The sequence below is a fragment of the Colletes latitarsis genome, chromosome 10 (genome assembly GCF_051014445.1).
Source record: "Colletes latitarsis isolate SP2378_abdomen chromosome 10, iyColLati1, whole genome shotgun sequence".
Classification (NCBI taxonomy): domain Eukaryota; kingdom Metazoa; phylum Arthropoda; class Insecta; order Hymenoptera; family Colletidae; genus Colletes; species Colletes latitarsis.
In genome coordinates, this window is record NC_135143.1 from 20,025,085 (window position 1) to 20,039,379 (window position 14,295).

Genomic DNA, 14,295 nt, shown 5'->3' on the forward strand with positions numbered 1-14,295 from the left:
AAAAATTGATTTTTAAATTATCGTAGAAAAGTGAGAGATCATAGAAAAATAATAGGTAATGGGTAAAATACTTAAAATTCGTCGTGGCCTCGAGGTCTACTGCTCTGAGAATGACTGATTGTTTCAGAAGTATATAGGAAAACAAGAGCAAATGGCTTTTGGAGCAGCGGCGTTTGAGGGAGAAAGGAATTGCGAATAGGACAAAAATCTGGCCGCTGTTGAAACGAGACTGGAGCGTTGCAGCGGCATCGATCGTAGTAAACTCTAGCTCCAGCCCCCTACTATCGGTGCCACTGCTGGTGGGGATGCCCCGTCGGGAGGGAGTAGGGTAGACCTTACGGCAGGGGGCGGAGCCTGTGACCGAAGAGTTAATAGAGATACAATCGAGGGTGTCTAGTGCACTGCACTCCAGGCTGGGGCGTAGGAGGAGTGAAGGGGCGACGGGGGACGGAGGGGAGAGCGGTAAGTAGGGACCACAGGTCCCCTAGTTTAGACATCACTGAGCGACGGATGGACAGCCAGTCAGACCCGTCACAGCACTCGCTCGAGTCCTCGGAAACCTCGGGAAAAGCCAATACGAAGGAGATCGTCTCGGGCTTGGAGCAGATCCAGCGTTGAACCGTTAATCTCGCTTCGGGCAATTGGGACACCGGACGCGACGACGTTTCGCAGTTTTACGAACCAACCACGTGAGCGACACGGCGCAGCATCCTCGGAGAGGTTACGCAACAACGTGGGGAACGATCCGTGTTTACAGACGATCGATGAAGAGGGTACAGTGACACGTGCCAGTGATTATACAAGACGCTTTAAAGAGAGGACCTTTAGCTTGTGTATCAGTGTTCCGACCAGTGACATTTCTTCGATAGACAGTTAAATCTAATTACGAACCAACGAGCGAAGTGACAGGTGTATTCTTGTGCTCCTTCGCGAAGATGACGACAGAGGGCTAGACCAGACTCGAAACGCCAATTATCGTTAGAGATTCTTACGCTGGGCATAGAAAGGGCGAAAGATCGAAAGATGAGCGTTGCTTTGGTGACGATGGACTCTGCGTATGGTCTTCGACTGGGGATCGGTGGTCACCATCACCATCATCACCACCACTCTCATCGAGTGAGATCCCCCGACAACCACGTGGTCCCTCATCAAGAACAACAACAAGACCACAAGGACATCGAAACGCCCTTGAGATTCAGCGTGGTGAACATTCTGAGGCCGGACTTCGGCCGGGAGGCGATCCTCAACACGAAAGCACCGAAGCAACCCACTCTGACGACCGGACACTCGACGACGATTCCGGTTCCGATCCCGCGACACAGTCCTCTGTCGTTGCCGCGAGATCTGAGTTTATCCTCGAACAGACTGTCGCCCACGAGGCCCCAGGCGACCAGCTTCTCGGTGCACAGAGACAGGGATCTGTTCTCGACCCACTGCGGACTGACGTCGCCTCTGCAGAGGAACAGCGGCCTCAGCAGGAGCGGAAGTCTCGAGAGTTTGGCCAGCAGCAGGAGTTCTGTCACTGGAAGCTCGGTGACCGGGGCACCGACTTTGGGCTCCACGTCGTCCACCATCAGCGGCGATTCCCTCAGCGGGGACAGCAACTCTGGCAGCACAGCTAGCACAGCCTCCAGTCAACAGAGCGCGCTCAACAGTCAGAGTCGTTGGCCCGCGTGGGTCTACTGCACCAGATACTCGGACAGACCGTCCTCCGGTAGGTGTTCCAGCTTTTCTATTCTAATGGGAATCAACAAGCCTGATCGATGGCCGGCCTCGACGACCGTAAAAATCAATCGGCCACAGTTTTCGCCGTGTCCGCGTACCTCGATAGACAGATACGTCTTGGTTAATCGCGCTATCAAGGAAGTCGCGGTCGAGTCCGCGCGACCACTCTCCGTATCCGCTTAATCAATTAACTTTTAGCGACTGTTACATCGGGAAACCAGTTTCCTATGTAAATCAACGCGCGTTTCCCGGGACGGGGACGCTATCGAAAAATCGTTCGGCGCATAAAGCTCGCCTAATTACAGCGGCGATTCGATTCCATAAAGAAATACCAGTTTCCTGAACCCGAGAACCGTCGTTCCAGTTCCGATTTAGTGTCACCGGCTGCTCCGTGTTCGCGATCTTAACTGTCACGGACTGCCAGCCGGCTGCATAGCTCATGTATAATCACGAGTTTGAACGCTGGTTGCCGCGGGTTGAACGTACCACTCGATACCACCTGCGCCCGTTCGCAGAACTTAATTGTCCGCAACCTATATCCGCCATCTACCCTCTCTGCAATCGCCGTGTCCCAGATACAAGAGCTGTGCTAAGGTCCTGCGCCCAGGGTGGTCCCGCGCCACTCCACGATCGCGTTACTAATTACCGCGAATCGTGATCCACGCTTCCGCACGACGCTAATTAAAGACCGCGTCGAAGGGTGATCGATCGCGGATCGGTAAATCTCAATCGGGCATGGAATCGGAATTTCATGGTTTCTTCTAACTTTGATCGTCTATCCTCGACAATCTAGATGTTGATTCTGAATTGAATATGATTACCTTGGGGTTGCTCGAACCCCTTTTTTATGGGGGAAAAAGGGAAAATTAGAATCTGGATTTCTACCCTTCGTAAGTACAAACATATTAAGAAATGAATAGAAATGTGGATAAAGTTTGTAATGGAGTTCAAATAAAATAAATATCAAGATGGGAACATGGCAAAAGTTACGGGGGATGGAAAATGAAAATTTGTAGTCAATAAACTAGATGATTTTAAGTATAAATAATTAAGTAATAAAAAATAGTTTACGATAGTTTAATTTTGTTTTCTGAAAAAGTAATATGTCGAAGATTGGCAGAGTCACAGAATATTATAAATACTTAAATAAATAAGTGAAAATAATAATTCTGTAGCCTCGTAAAATAAAAGTTCATAGCCAAATTACTATATGTTTCGAGTCTTCGTATTTTTCTGTTTATCGAGCAATTTTGTATTAATTTATACACACAAGAGAGCTATTTTCTCACTGTCTCAGGAAACATTTTCATTGTATGATAATTTTCCATAGATTCGGGACACAATGGTTCTTTAATCGTTTGTAATTACACCTACCTTGTATTGAACATACATAAGTGGTAAATGGATGCATAATTTTTCCGGTTTTAATAGAATAATGAACGTTAAACGCATCTGAGTATTTTTCAAGTTTCGCGAATAACAGTTATTTCATAGTTGTTCTTGCAGATCTCAAATCGAAACAACTTGAAGTAAACTATTTAATTCTATTTTTAATCGATTGCATTATTTCTATAGAAACATTTGTATACTCCAAAAGTTTGCATTCAATTATTGCATTATTATATGCGAATTAATATTGGAAATTATAATTCGATATTTAAAGCACCTACTATTACATGTCAAACCTTTTACCAAGAACAAATTAATTCGTTGTAGGTCTTTTTATAAGATAGTGTAAAAGGTACGGTTGTAGCAACCGGTTCCTTAAATCATACCTGTCGGCTTACAGAACGGTAGTTCCTTTAAAAGTGGTAAATTTGCGCGTGAAAATAATACAAAATATAATTAAAAAGAATTATTTTACTAATACGCATTTTATCAGTAATGAAACCAAATATCCAATATGTATTAATAATTGTTAAATAACGTCTATGTATATTTACTATAAAATATTCGATCGATAAGAAACAGAAGGTTGATAATTATTAAATAACAAATTTATAATTATTTCGTTTTGTCTACTTCTCAGAAAAATATTGGCCCAATTTTTATATCAATTTTAATATGCACGTTGAATAAACTTAAAATGTTTTACAATTTTACTTTTGTAGAAGCTCAAGTATGTATAATAATACTATACTGTTACAATTTTATTGTTATTATAAAGTATATAAATACTGTAAAAAAAATATCAATCAATTCTTAAAAATATTTAACATAAAACAGAATATCATTTACCACTTTTTTATGTGTACTTTTCATTACTCTATTTTGTATGTATTCGCCACTAAATTGTTGCTTATATTCAGGAATAATAAAGCAATTGAAAAGATACGATTTAAGTGCGCTATACGCATTAGGCAACTTTCTCCTGCTGGTAAACATAAAAATGCAGTATTCAGCTTAAGTGAGCAGTTTATGGCAATGATGGCAAATCGTAAATCTTTTACGTGTCAAAATACATATTAAAATAATGAAATTAAAAATATATAGTAATGATGGTTTTTATTTATACTATTTGTAACATATAGCGTTTGACATTTTCACGACCAATGGCTTGCTAAATATGTATCTTTGATAAGATCTCACTGCATCGATCAATGTGACAATAATTGCCAGTGCACAGCCAGTAATCATGATTATCAGGCACGATTTTACGAGTTAAAAACTTGATAATCCATCAAACAAATTCTTACCCTGCAATTAAAAATAAAATGCATTCTCTTGCCACGATTATTCGACAATAATATTCTCATATCTAACAGTAATTTACATCATTATTTCACAGCGATTTGTATCATTCATAAATCATTTTCACCAAATTTGTGATACAATTAAATAAAATGGAAATTTCAGACGTGAAAATTGAAAAATCTTTGGTGACTGGATGAAATCCAAACAATATTTTTACCTTTCTTTAGTTAAATTGGAACACATTTATTTATTATTGTACAATGGTTAAAAGACTTATATAATTATGATTAATCAAACCAATAGAGTTATTGGAATAAACCTGAAATTAAATAAGAGTCATGCATACTTTAAGAAAATATCAGATTCACTTCTTATGATTGCAGTAGAACCTCGATTATTGCACGAATACCTCGTCCACGGTGTTGACAAGTGGGTGGTCGCTAAGCTACAAGTAAGATTGAAGCTTGCTCTATTCTCGTTAGACTGGTTACCTTAATTGTTACAAGATTTGTTCCCTCACTATAATATTTCTATACTATTGTAAGTCCCTACGTTTTCTCTTAGGTCTACGTTTCATCCAGTCACCGATTTTCCAGAAACACGAATCTGCTATAAAATATTTAACGCGACAATTTTCTCACGTTTGCCCCAGGAACCGCCACGTTTGGAATCAGGTGAACCAATATAGTAAACTATGAAAATGTACGGAGAAAAAGCTCACGCAGCGAACGTATTAAGAAAGCTAGCTCGATTCCCAGTTTCCCGGCGATAACGCGCTCTAGCGCGTGTCCCGATGTTATGTGCCACTTATAAATATTCATCGCGTCGAACACGCGCCGAGGCCAGCGGTCACGACGTCGAATATTTTTTTGTCTGCTATAGGCGCGCACCCAATTTGGAAACACACCGTAATAATCTAGGCCTGGCCGATAGCCGCGACAGATAAAGCCGCGCGCGGTGCACCGATACACGTTGCAAAAGAAAATTATCCGCCGGCCGGCAAGATAGCCAGCGAGCCAAGTACGGCCTCAAAGGGACCTCATTCTGTTCCGCTTAATTACCATTTACATACTTGTCCCGCGGAAGATTGGCCCAACTTCGTCGATAAATCGTCCGCCGTGTACGCGTCATTTGTTTCTACAGGATTTACGGATCGTGGGTGTTCGAATGTATTGCATGGACAACGAAAGATCACCCCAGAGTTCAAGCCACCCTGATATCGTGACTTATGGGCGGTTAGTTACGGAATAAAATTTTGTTGGAACGTGCCATAAATGCAACAAAGTTTAAAGTTTGTTCAATAACTAACTTTTTAATGTTTTAATAACTGGAAGGTTTTTGTTAAGACCAAGTTGGAAGCATATTTTTCGATTCTTTTACTATGTTATCATGTTGCGGGTGTATAATTATTTAGCAACAGTTAAACATACTTTGAAGGAAACGTTTCAGTCATTTTAATACCAGTCATTATACTGTCACATTACAAGCGAACCAGTGTACAATTAAAAAGAATAGAATATTTCCCATGGCAATAAGTAACAAGATTTACATAATGAAATATATATTTATAAAATAGTATTAAGAATCGTAGTATTCGAGTGTCAAAACTAAAACTGTGTACAATAATAGTACAGAAATAAAAAGATCAAGATGGAGACCAGATGTCTCCACTAAGAAAATTGAAAAATTACATAAAAAGGCTAATCGTGAAAAATTCATCGTCCGTTAAAATGATTTTTTACGAAATTGTCAATTGTTGTGTTTCAGGTCCACGAACGCGGAGGGTGAAACGGACGCAGAGCGCCAGCAAGGCGGCCTCCCCCGAGGAGAAGAGACCCAGGACCGCGTTCAGCGCGGAGCAACTGGCCAGGTTGAAAAGAGAATTCGCAGAGAACCGATACCTCACGGAAAGAAGAAGACAACAGCTTTCGAGGGACCTGGGTTTGAACGAGGCTCAGATCAAGATCTGGTTCCAGAACAAGAGGGCGAAAATCAAGAAAGCCAGTGGCCAGAAGAACCCTTTGGCGCTTCAGTTGATGGCTCAGGGCCTCTATAACCACTCGACGGTGCCCGTGGACGAGGATGGCGAGGAAATCGTGACAGGGGCCAATCATTCTCACTAAAGGCACGGGGACTATCCACTTTCCCCGAGCGCCATCTTGTCGAAAATATATGGTTATATATGAGAGTGAGTATGGTCGATTGCTTCTCGACTATAAGGACATGTTTACAAACTCTAGCTAGGGGGAACCAATCGAGTTGGATCAAGGTTTTACTTTTACAGAAAGGGAGATAAGAATTCTTATGTGTAATGAGTTCTTGGATTGACATGTCGACTATCACGGCAGTTTTCTACGTTTTGGGGATGAAATAATTCAACGATATAATTTTATAATATTCCTAATGACAGGAATATTATTTCACAATTTACGAGATTAGTATTCAATGTAGGCGTTTTAACGTATTGACTGTCATGTTAGATGTTAATGAAAATAAATCTAGACAGGATTCTCGAATTTTATCGAGGCTGTAAAAATAAATTCTATGAGAAATTGTAGGTATGCTACTTTCCAATTGTTTGAAAACAAAGTCTCGTTCTCGTGAATAATTAATGAAACTTGCAAGTTTGAAACAGTGATCTCTAACATGTTAATAATATTTTTGGCACAAAGAGCAATATCAGTGCCTTTTCTCCAGGATCTGCTAGTTGGAGATCACGGTAAGGTTTATTTAGCATACCACAGTAATAATGAATAAATAACCGAGTAATTGTCGAAGATCTTCTAGATAAACAGTTATGACGAATTCAACCAGGAATAATTGCCCTTTGTACCAAAGATATTACTCATTACTTCAAAAAAATTTTTAAAAATTAGGAGTTTCTGAAAAGTAAACGATCCAGGCGATAGTTTGATAAAGCTCTGACTATGTAAAACGAGAAAACTCGGTTCTTTCGCCCCTCTGGACGTCGCGACAATTAAAAGAACTCGCTCGAGAGGAAATCAGTGTCTCTGTTATCGTGATTTCGTGAAATCTTCATCGACTTTCAGGACTGTGCTCGAAGTCGATCGACGGGACAGTGGTCGTCCAGGCGCGTTAAGTAATTACCAAATAATTTTCTATTCGACGTGAACGTAGCCGCGCGAGTGAAACGGCAAGACCTTTAAAAGGAAAAGCACGATGGTCGTCACAGCTTGTGTTTCTCGTTCGTACGATCGTACACCGCCGACTGAGACTTTATATTTATCGACTATGTACGCGTATCGGGGCGCAGATACGATTCTGGTACGTGAGCTCGATACCGATCCTTATCGATTAGACGCTTAAATTATTTATTTCTCTGTACATAGTTGTAAATAGGACTGGTCGTAATGTGCATATGTATGATACGAGATAAAGTTAATAGCCGCGCGAAGATTCTATATATATTATCCTCTATGTATGAGTGCGCACGGTCGCGTGAACACGAAACGATCTCACACTGTATATTCCTAATTATTGTACCAGCGTACGTACGAATATATATGTATATGTATATGTTACACACGTGTAGACAGTCTTGGAAGGTACGCGTATATCCCAGTGTCTCACAATAAGTGGTCGATATAATCTATGTAACCCGCTTACATGTTGCCACCGATTAAATCGAATTAAAAATACGGTTTCGTTCTTTCTTTCTTATTTGCCTGTCCTCGAATTCCTCCTGGCGATTCTTCCAGGTGTACATCGCAGCTCGTAAGTATTTACCCACTGAAACTACTCTTCTGAAATGTTTGACGAGCCCCTCGAACCGGTGTTATCATCCAAATTGTTTATTAGCTTGGATAAAATAAAATAATATTTCAAATAATTGCAAATACATTTGGAGATCTATCAAGATGGTCTACTTACTTCTCGAAGTCGAAGAAGTCTGGTTTTGTTAATCAAACGTAGTTTAGTTATTTAGTTATTTAGTCTTTAGAAATTTGAGTTCAATCAGGTATATTTTTATAATATATTACTGTATCATATAGTTTAAATTTTTTAGTTACAATTTCACCCTTATCCCCTTAGTATTTTTCAACTTCGTTTCAACTTTATTAATAGTGCGCCACTACTTTATATTTTCTTTTCATATTTTTATACGAAAAATTACTAGTTTTATCCGACTTACTGGAGATACATTGAAATGAAAGTTTGATTAAGGAAATGGGTTCCCAATATTTTCTCAATCTCACAATATTAAATTATTTTATTGGCTACACGATTCTTGAAATGGAAACTTTAAATTTACATTAATTAATATATGTTATTTGAGTTGACCGAATTTCAATACACTAAATAATTTTGAAAAAAATCAGCCAATTCCTTCCTCTCTCTTTAAAACGATACAGCCCACCATTAAACGTTCCAAGACTCCGAAGCGCTTCTACGCGCTGTGAAATGCTCGCCAGCGAAATTGTGCATTACATTGTGTATTACATCGGGAATTTAATCGCCGCGAGAGACAGAGATCACCGAGAATTCCGGCTCGTAAAATACCGCGTTTCAAATAAATTCAGGGATCGAGGAATAATTGCGAATTGCCACGGCGAATTTCGACTTTCGACAAATTTTCCCTCGCGCGTCGCTGCTTTGGTCCGCGGAATGAAAAAAAGAATCGAATAAACGCGAACGTTTACGGGCGAACGGTTCCGAGGCGAAATCAGGAAAGCAGCGTAATTAGTAGAATTTACGTGGCCGAGAAATATGCAGGATCGCGGAAGGTCGGGACGGCACCGACGCCTCCTGCACGCCCCATTCCCGTTTGACGCACCGTGACGCGCTAATTGATCCCGAATTAACGGGCCACCCGTTATCCCGAGCGCGACCGACAAATGGAACGCGCGAAGGATGACAGTGCGCGACTATTTAGTTCAAACGCGTTCGCGCACATGGCAGTGGCGATCGACACTCGGATAAGCGATACGAGCACCTGTTAGACGCGCTGCCATACGCTGCCGTTCGCCAACAGATTTACAAGCCTGCCTTTTTCGCTCGACGAGGCAAGATTTGCCTCTTAAACACGACCGCCAGTCGGCGAGAGAAACAAACTCTAGAAAGACCGACAGCCATTGCCCAATGATTTCGACGAAACTGATAAAGTTGTAAATCAATAACAGAAGTGTAGGATTCCTAAATCGATAGAACAATAGCGATCCAAAATAGGAGCAATTTTAACTCGTTATTGCTCAATAATAAGAGTGGGACTATTTAATCAACGCCATTTAGATAAACAGCCTTTTCCTGGGATTTGATGAAATAAAATTAAAATTGTAATTGTGCGTTTTGTACAAATTTTGTCAGACTATAATGTTGAATCAAAAGATCTCGAGGGGACTTTGGAACCACTATCGAATATAATTTGCAAGCAAAGCATGTTTTCTTGGATAATACTTTTACCATTTTAAAGAGGGTAAAATTAGGATGTTTGGATGGATGGACAAACGAATATCGGATAACAGGAATATCGAACTACAAAAGAATCTAGGTGCGATCTAGTGCCATCAATGAGGCTCGAACGTTTCCGAAATGAACACGAAATTTCCATTTGCTGAAATTTACGCTTCCAACGACCGATCTCGAATAAACTGGACGCGGCGAACGGTATTAATTGTCGTTAATTTGAACGCTGAGGCTGCAACGAGATTCAGCGTCCAAGGGATACAACGATACTCTCTTCCGGCGTTCGAAAACAACACGCGAACAGTAGCCCGTACCGGGGATAAATTACAGAGTCGTTGTCGTTGGCCATTGTATTTAACCGTGACGATCCCTAATTGGTAATTCTATCGCCGGCCCGTTGCATTGTCCGACGTAATTGCGTGCAACGGTATTTTCGCGAGCAAAGGTAAAATCGATTTCACAAACTCCCCGACTCTTTATCGGGAAGGACGTGCCTGGCTTTTTAGGAATTTATCTCGGCTACAACGTTAACGGCCATTTATTTTTAACGAAAATTCTCCGTTAATTTGTAATTCTCGATATTATTATCATTAAAGTTTGGACTCCAGTCGAAAGAGATTGTTAACTAATAACACTACATTATATGGTTCTAGAGAGTACAAGGTTCATAAAAATATAAATTGAAAACAGTATTGACAAATGGTTCGGTGAAAATGATCTTTTTTAAGTATTGTCAACGACACTTTGATGGGAATTTTTTTATCCGTATATAAAGAAATTTTCCTTTCGTTGGGAAATACGTTTCATAACAATGTCTATTTCTATTTTCTTTTACCCCTCTCATTTTTCGATGAACTTTGACGTTTCTTGTCCATCCCTCTTATAATAAATAAATAACTGACAATATTACTATAACGTTCTTATAATCACCATAAATGCTATGATAATAACATTCGAACGTGGTTTTGTATGGTGACATTTATTCGAAACTTGTATTATGGGAACCATTTTACACCTCTAAATAAAAACCCTAATTGGTTATTTCATTGTACCGCTTCAATCCACTTACACAATGTATACAGGGTGGCAGAGGTTGTAAGTATCTACATACTTCCCCCCCCCCCCTAGAAAATATACTTGTGAGTGTGATCCACTTAGCCAATAATGGCAATCCGTGCGACTGCAGCTGGTAGAGCTAATTTAATTCATCGACGACTTAACGATCCCTGCACAGTTGTACACCCCCTACATTAAACATCCACCATGAAGCTCGTTCAAGAACAATAACTGTCTGCCACCCCAAACCAACGACAAATTACCAAGTCGTTATGGTTGACCATTCCTCGTCCACTCACCCTCTTAACTACCCAAATTGATAGTTCCATCGAACAGCGCAACTACGATTCGAACGAAAGGAACCTTCGTTTTTACCTATTTCTAAAAACTCTCCCCGAGGAACCGCCCCAATTTTAATATTCGCCATAAATCCTCCCCGTGGCGAGTTTACTCGCGAAGCATCCGTATTTCACCGTTGACGAACGACGTCCATACGACTCGCCATTATTAATTATCATTAATTTAAACGCGGAGAACGCCGACGAGGGGTTTCGAGGGGGTGTTGTCCGCGCGGTAGAACGTGCACGAGAGAGACGAAAATGGCCGCGCACCAAGGGAGAAAGGGAAACGACGGTAGCGTCGGCGGTGTTCTCTTCCAGCGTTGGAAACAAACGCGCGGACCGGTGGCCCAAACCGGGGATAAATTACAGAGTCGTTGTCCTGGCCATTGTATTTAACTGCGGCGATGCGTAATTGCTGGAACGCCGTTGCATATACGGCAGGCGAGGCCAAGAGCACCAGGGTGGAGAAAACGAGTTAGAACCACGGAGGAGGCAGGTCGCGAGGGGCGAGAGGGCGCAAGTCGGAACCAGAGGGATGCTGGGAAGGGGCTGTCGCTGTGGTCGAGAACCATAGTCATCGGAATGGCCATTAGGGGTCTCCGCGTTTCCACCAGTGGCTCACTAAATTTCGCCTTCTTGCTCCGTTCGCCACCTTGCGATCCTCCACAATTAATGGCGCACCCCTGCTGGCTGTTTATTACAATATCAGCTACCGCGCGAAAACCTACTCTTTCGGCCACTTTCACGTCCTGCGGAGGAACTGGGCCATTTTTAGTCTCATTGTTCTATGGCAAATATCAAGAGTAACACAGCCTCAAAATTCTGTCTTGTTGCTGTGAGATATTTCTGGTGTACGATGCATACTTCGATCATCGACGTCTCGTGATTCGATTGCAGGGAGAAAGAAAGATCGCCCTCTAAGACGATTCAACCAAGCAAGTAGAGGACTTCCAATTTATTCATTCTTCTTCGTTAGAATGCCAGTTAAAAATCGTGTTGACGCGTGCATAATTCATCCCACGAGTAGATCAGCGTCGCATAGTGATTTCATCCGGTGGGTCAAGGTGCACTATTCGCGCCTCGGATCACGTTTCGAGTCGCAGCGCGAGATTCCTCGGAAGAATGGCGACGTTTCTCGTTCACCTGCCGTCGCAAATGTATACTCGGTGCTTCCGAAAAGCTATCCGGAGCGTCTGTTGGCCAGGTCCTCGCGCGTTTCCTCTCGGCCGCGTGACTAACGAGTGTAACGAGCCCCGGCCCGTCAAATTAAAGGCGGATCGCGCGAGTGGCGAAGCGAAATTTATCGCCACGCTTTCGGGAACCGCGGGCAAAGGCCACTTAGCTGCCCGTAAATGTGTCGTCTCTATGACGACACGGCGGCAGATGTCTCGCCAATAGATCACCCTGCGCGGCCAGAGTAAGAAGCCCGCAGACGGGCTTTGTGAACGCGTGTCTCTCATCGCGAGGCCCGCCAATGGACGTGAAAGAGCCGCGTATGAGTTATATCGTAACGAGTCCCGCTGTTTTTCCCCCGTCCACCGACCGTGCCAGGCATTAAAAGATTCCTGGATCACGAAGGGAGAAAGGTCAAGATTCATTGCGAACGGTACCGTTCATTTTTCCTGCCCCTCCCTCTCCCCATCGCCCGATTTGCTCATGCTTTTGTATGCTCGTTGCCAAGATTTTACACAATTTCACCACGGGGCTTTTTTTCTGTAATCCATCGCTATTAATGCTAGAACCACCGACGATTACGGAGTATTTATTTGTACCAAAGAAATTAAAACGAAAGATATTTAAAGAAATATATAATCTAATCGAAATTAATGTTTATTCATTCTTTTATAGAAAACCACGGTAAATTTGCAAAAATTCAGTCGAGTATATTTATAATAATTTTTATTTGAAATTACGAATGGGTCATTTTGAGCCGTTTTTTTTTTTTAAATTAACGACAGTAAGGATAGGCGATACCAACGTTGAGGCCTCTTTGGGAAACTAAAATACAATTTAGAAAATGAATAGCGGGTCAAGAATAACTTCGATCATATTTCTGAAGTTAAACTTCATTTTCTGATATCATCTTAATTGCGATGGACCAGCAACAGAAATTTCGGAAAAATCGTGCAAAATTCTTGGTTAATTAAAACGGGAGCCGCGACGGTAATCTTCGTTTCCGGACAACATGGCCGCAATGCGGATCCACCGAAAGATGGGCTCCTCGGTCCGTAACGCGTAATTGGCCGGGCTGTGAACGCGACATTAGATCCTCGTTATCCTAACGAGCTGAAATAGCGCGCTCGAGAAGAGAGGCTCGATGAAAATTCGCATACCCAACACACTGGCGGGGAAGCAACCGAGCAATCCGGTGTCTTTGCTCTATTTTTCCGCGGCAAAGAAAGATTTAGAGCAGCCAAAAAGAAGGGACCACGCAGTTAATCTGGTTAATCGCACGACGAACGATCGTTCCCATTTTCGTTCGTTTTGTGAAACCCGATATAACTGCCAAACTTTTCTCTCGCAAAACATACCGTGAAATCCTTTCAAATCCTTTTGAAATCTCCTCATTTCGTCAGCTTTCTTTTCCTTCGAACCTTGCATTCTCGATTCAAATCTTCCTTACAAGCACGTCTTAAAAAATCTTGATATTACGTTTCATTCATCTTGATCGTCATGTTACACACTGTGATTCTCTGCTTTCTCTCGTTTACGTCTCTCATATCCTCGTCATGTTTCGTCAACCCACTCTAAACTCACACTTTCTCGATCCCCGGTGATTTCCTCGTTTCATACTCGTGACGTGGTTTATTGACCATGCGTTGTTTCTCGACTATCATTTATTGATTTTATATGACAAACTATAATTTTCGAGGCTTTATCTTTATCGACGTACTTTATTTGATTTTTCATACTATCGAACATTCATGACTTATTCTTACTGTTCTTCTAAATTTGAAATTACTTCCTCGTTCCAACGTTCTTTATGTGCAAGACAATTTTCTTACGCATATTCACATTTTGATTTTGTTCCTAATATGTCGAATAAACTCGTTAC

The 14,295-nt window shown here is 41.7% G+C and overlaps 1 protein-coding gene across 1 annotated transcript; it reads left to right on the forward strand.

Annotated features, from left to right (window-relative positions):
• Window positions 1-756: 756 nt before the first annotated feature.
• On the forward strand, window positions 757-6,756 carry LOC143346230 (segmentation polarity homeobox protein engrailed). The gene is made up of 2 exons (XM_076774146.1): window positions 757-1,714; window positions 6,187-6,756. Exons 1-2 carry the CDS (start codon window positions 1,024-1,026, stop codon window positions 6,540-6,542), a joined length of 1,047 nt encoding a protein of 348 aa, XP_076630261.1. The 5' UTR covers window positions 757-1,023; the 3' UTR covers window positions 6,543-6,756.
• Window positions 6,757-14,295: the final 7,539 nt, after the last annotated feature.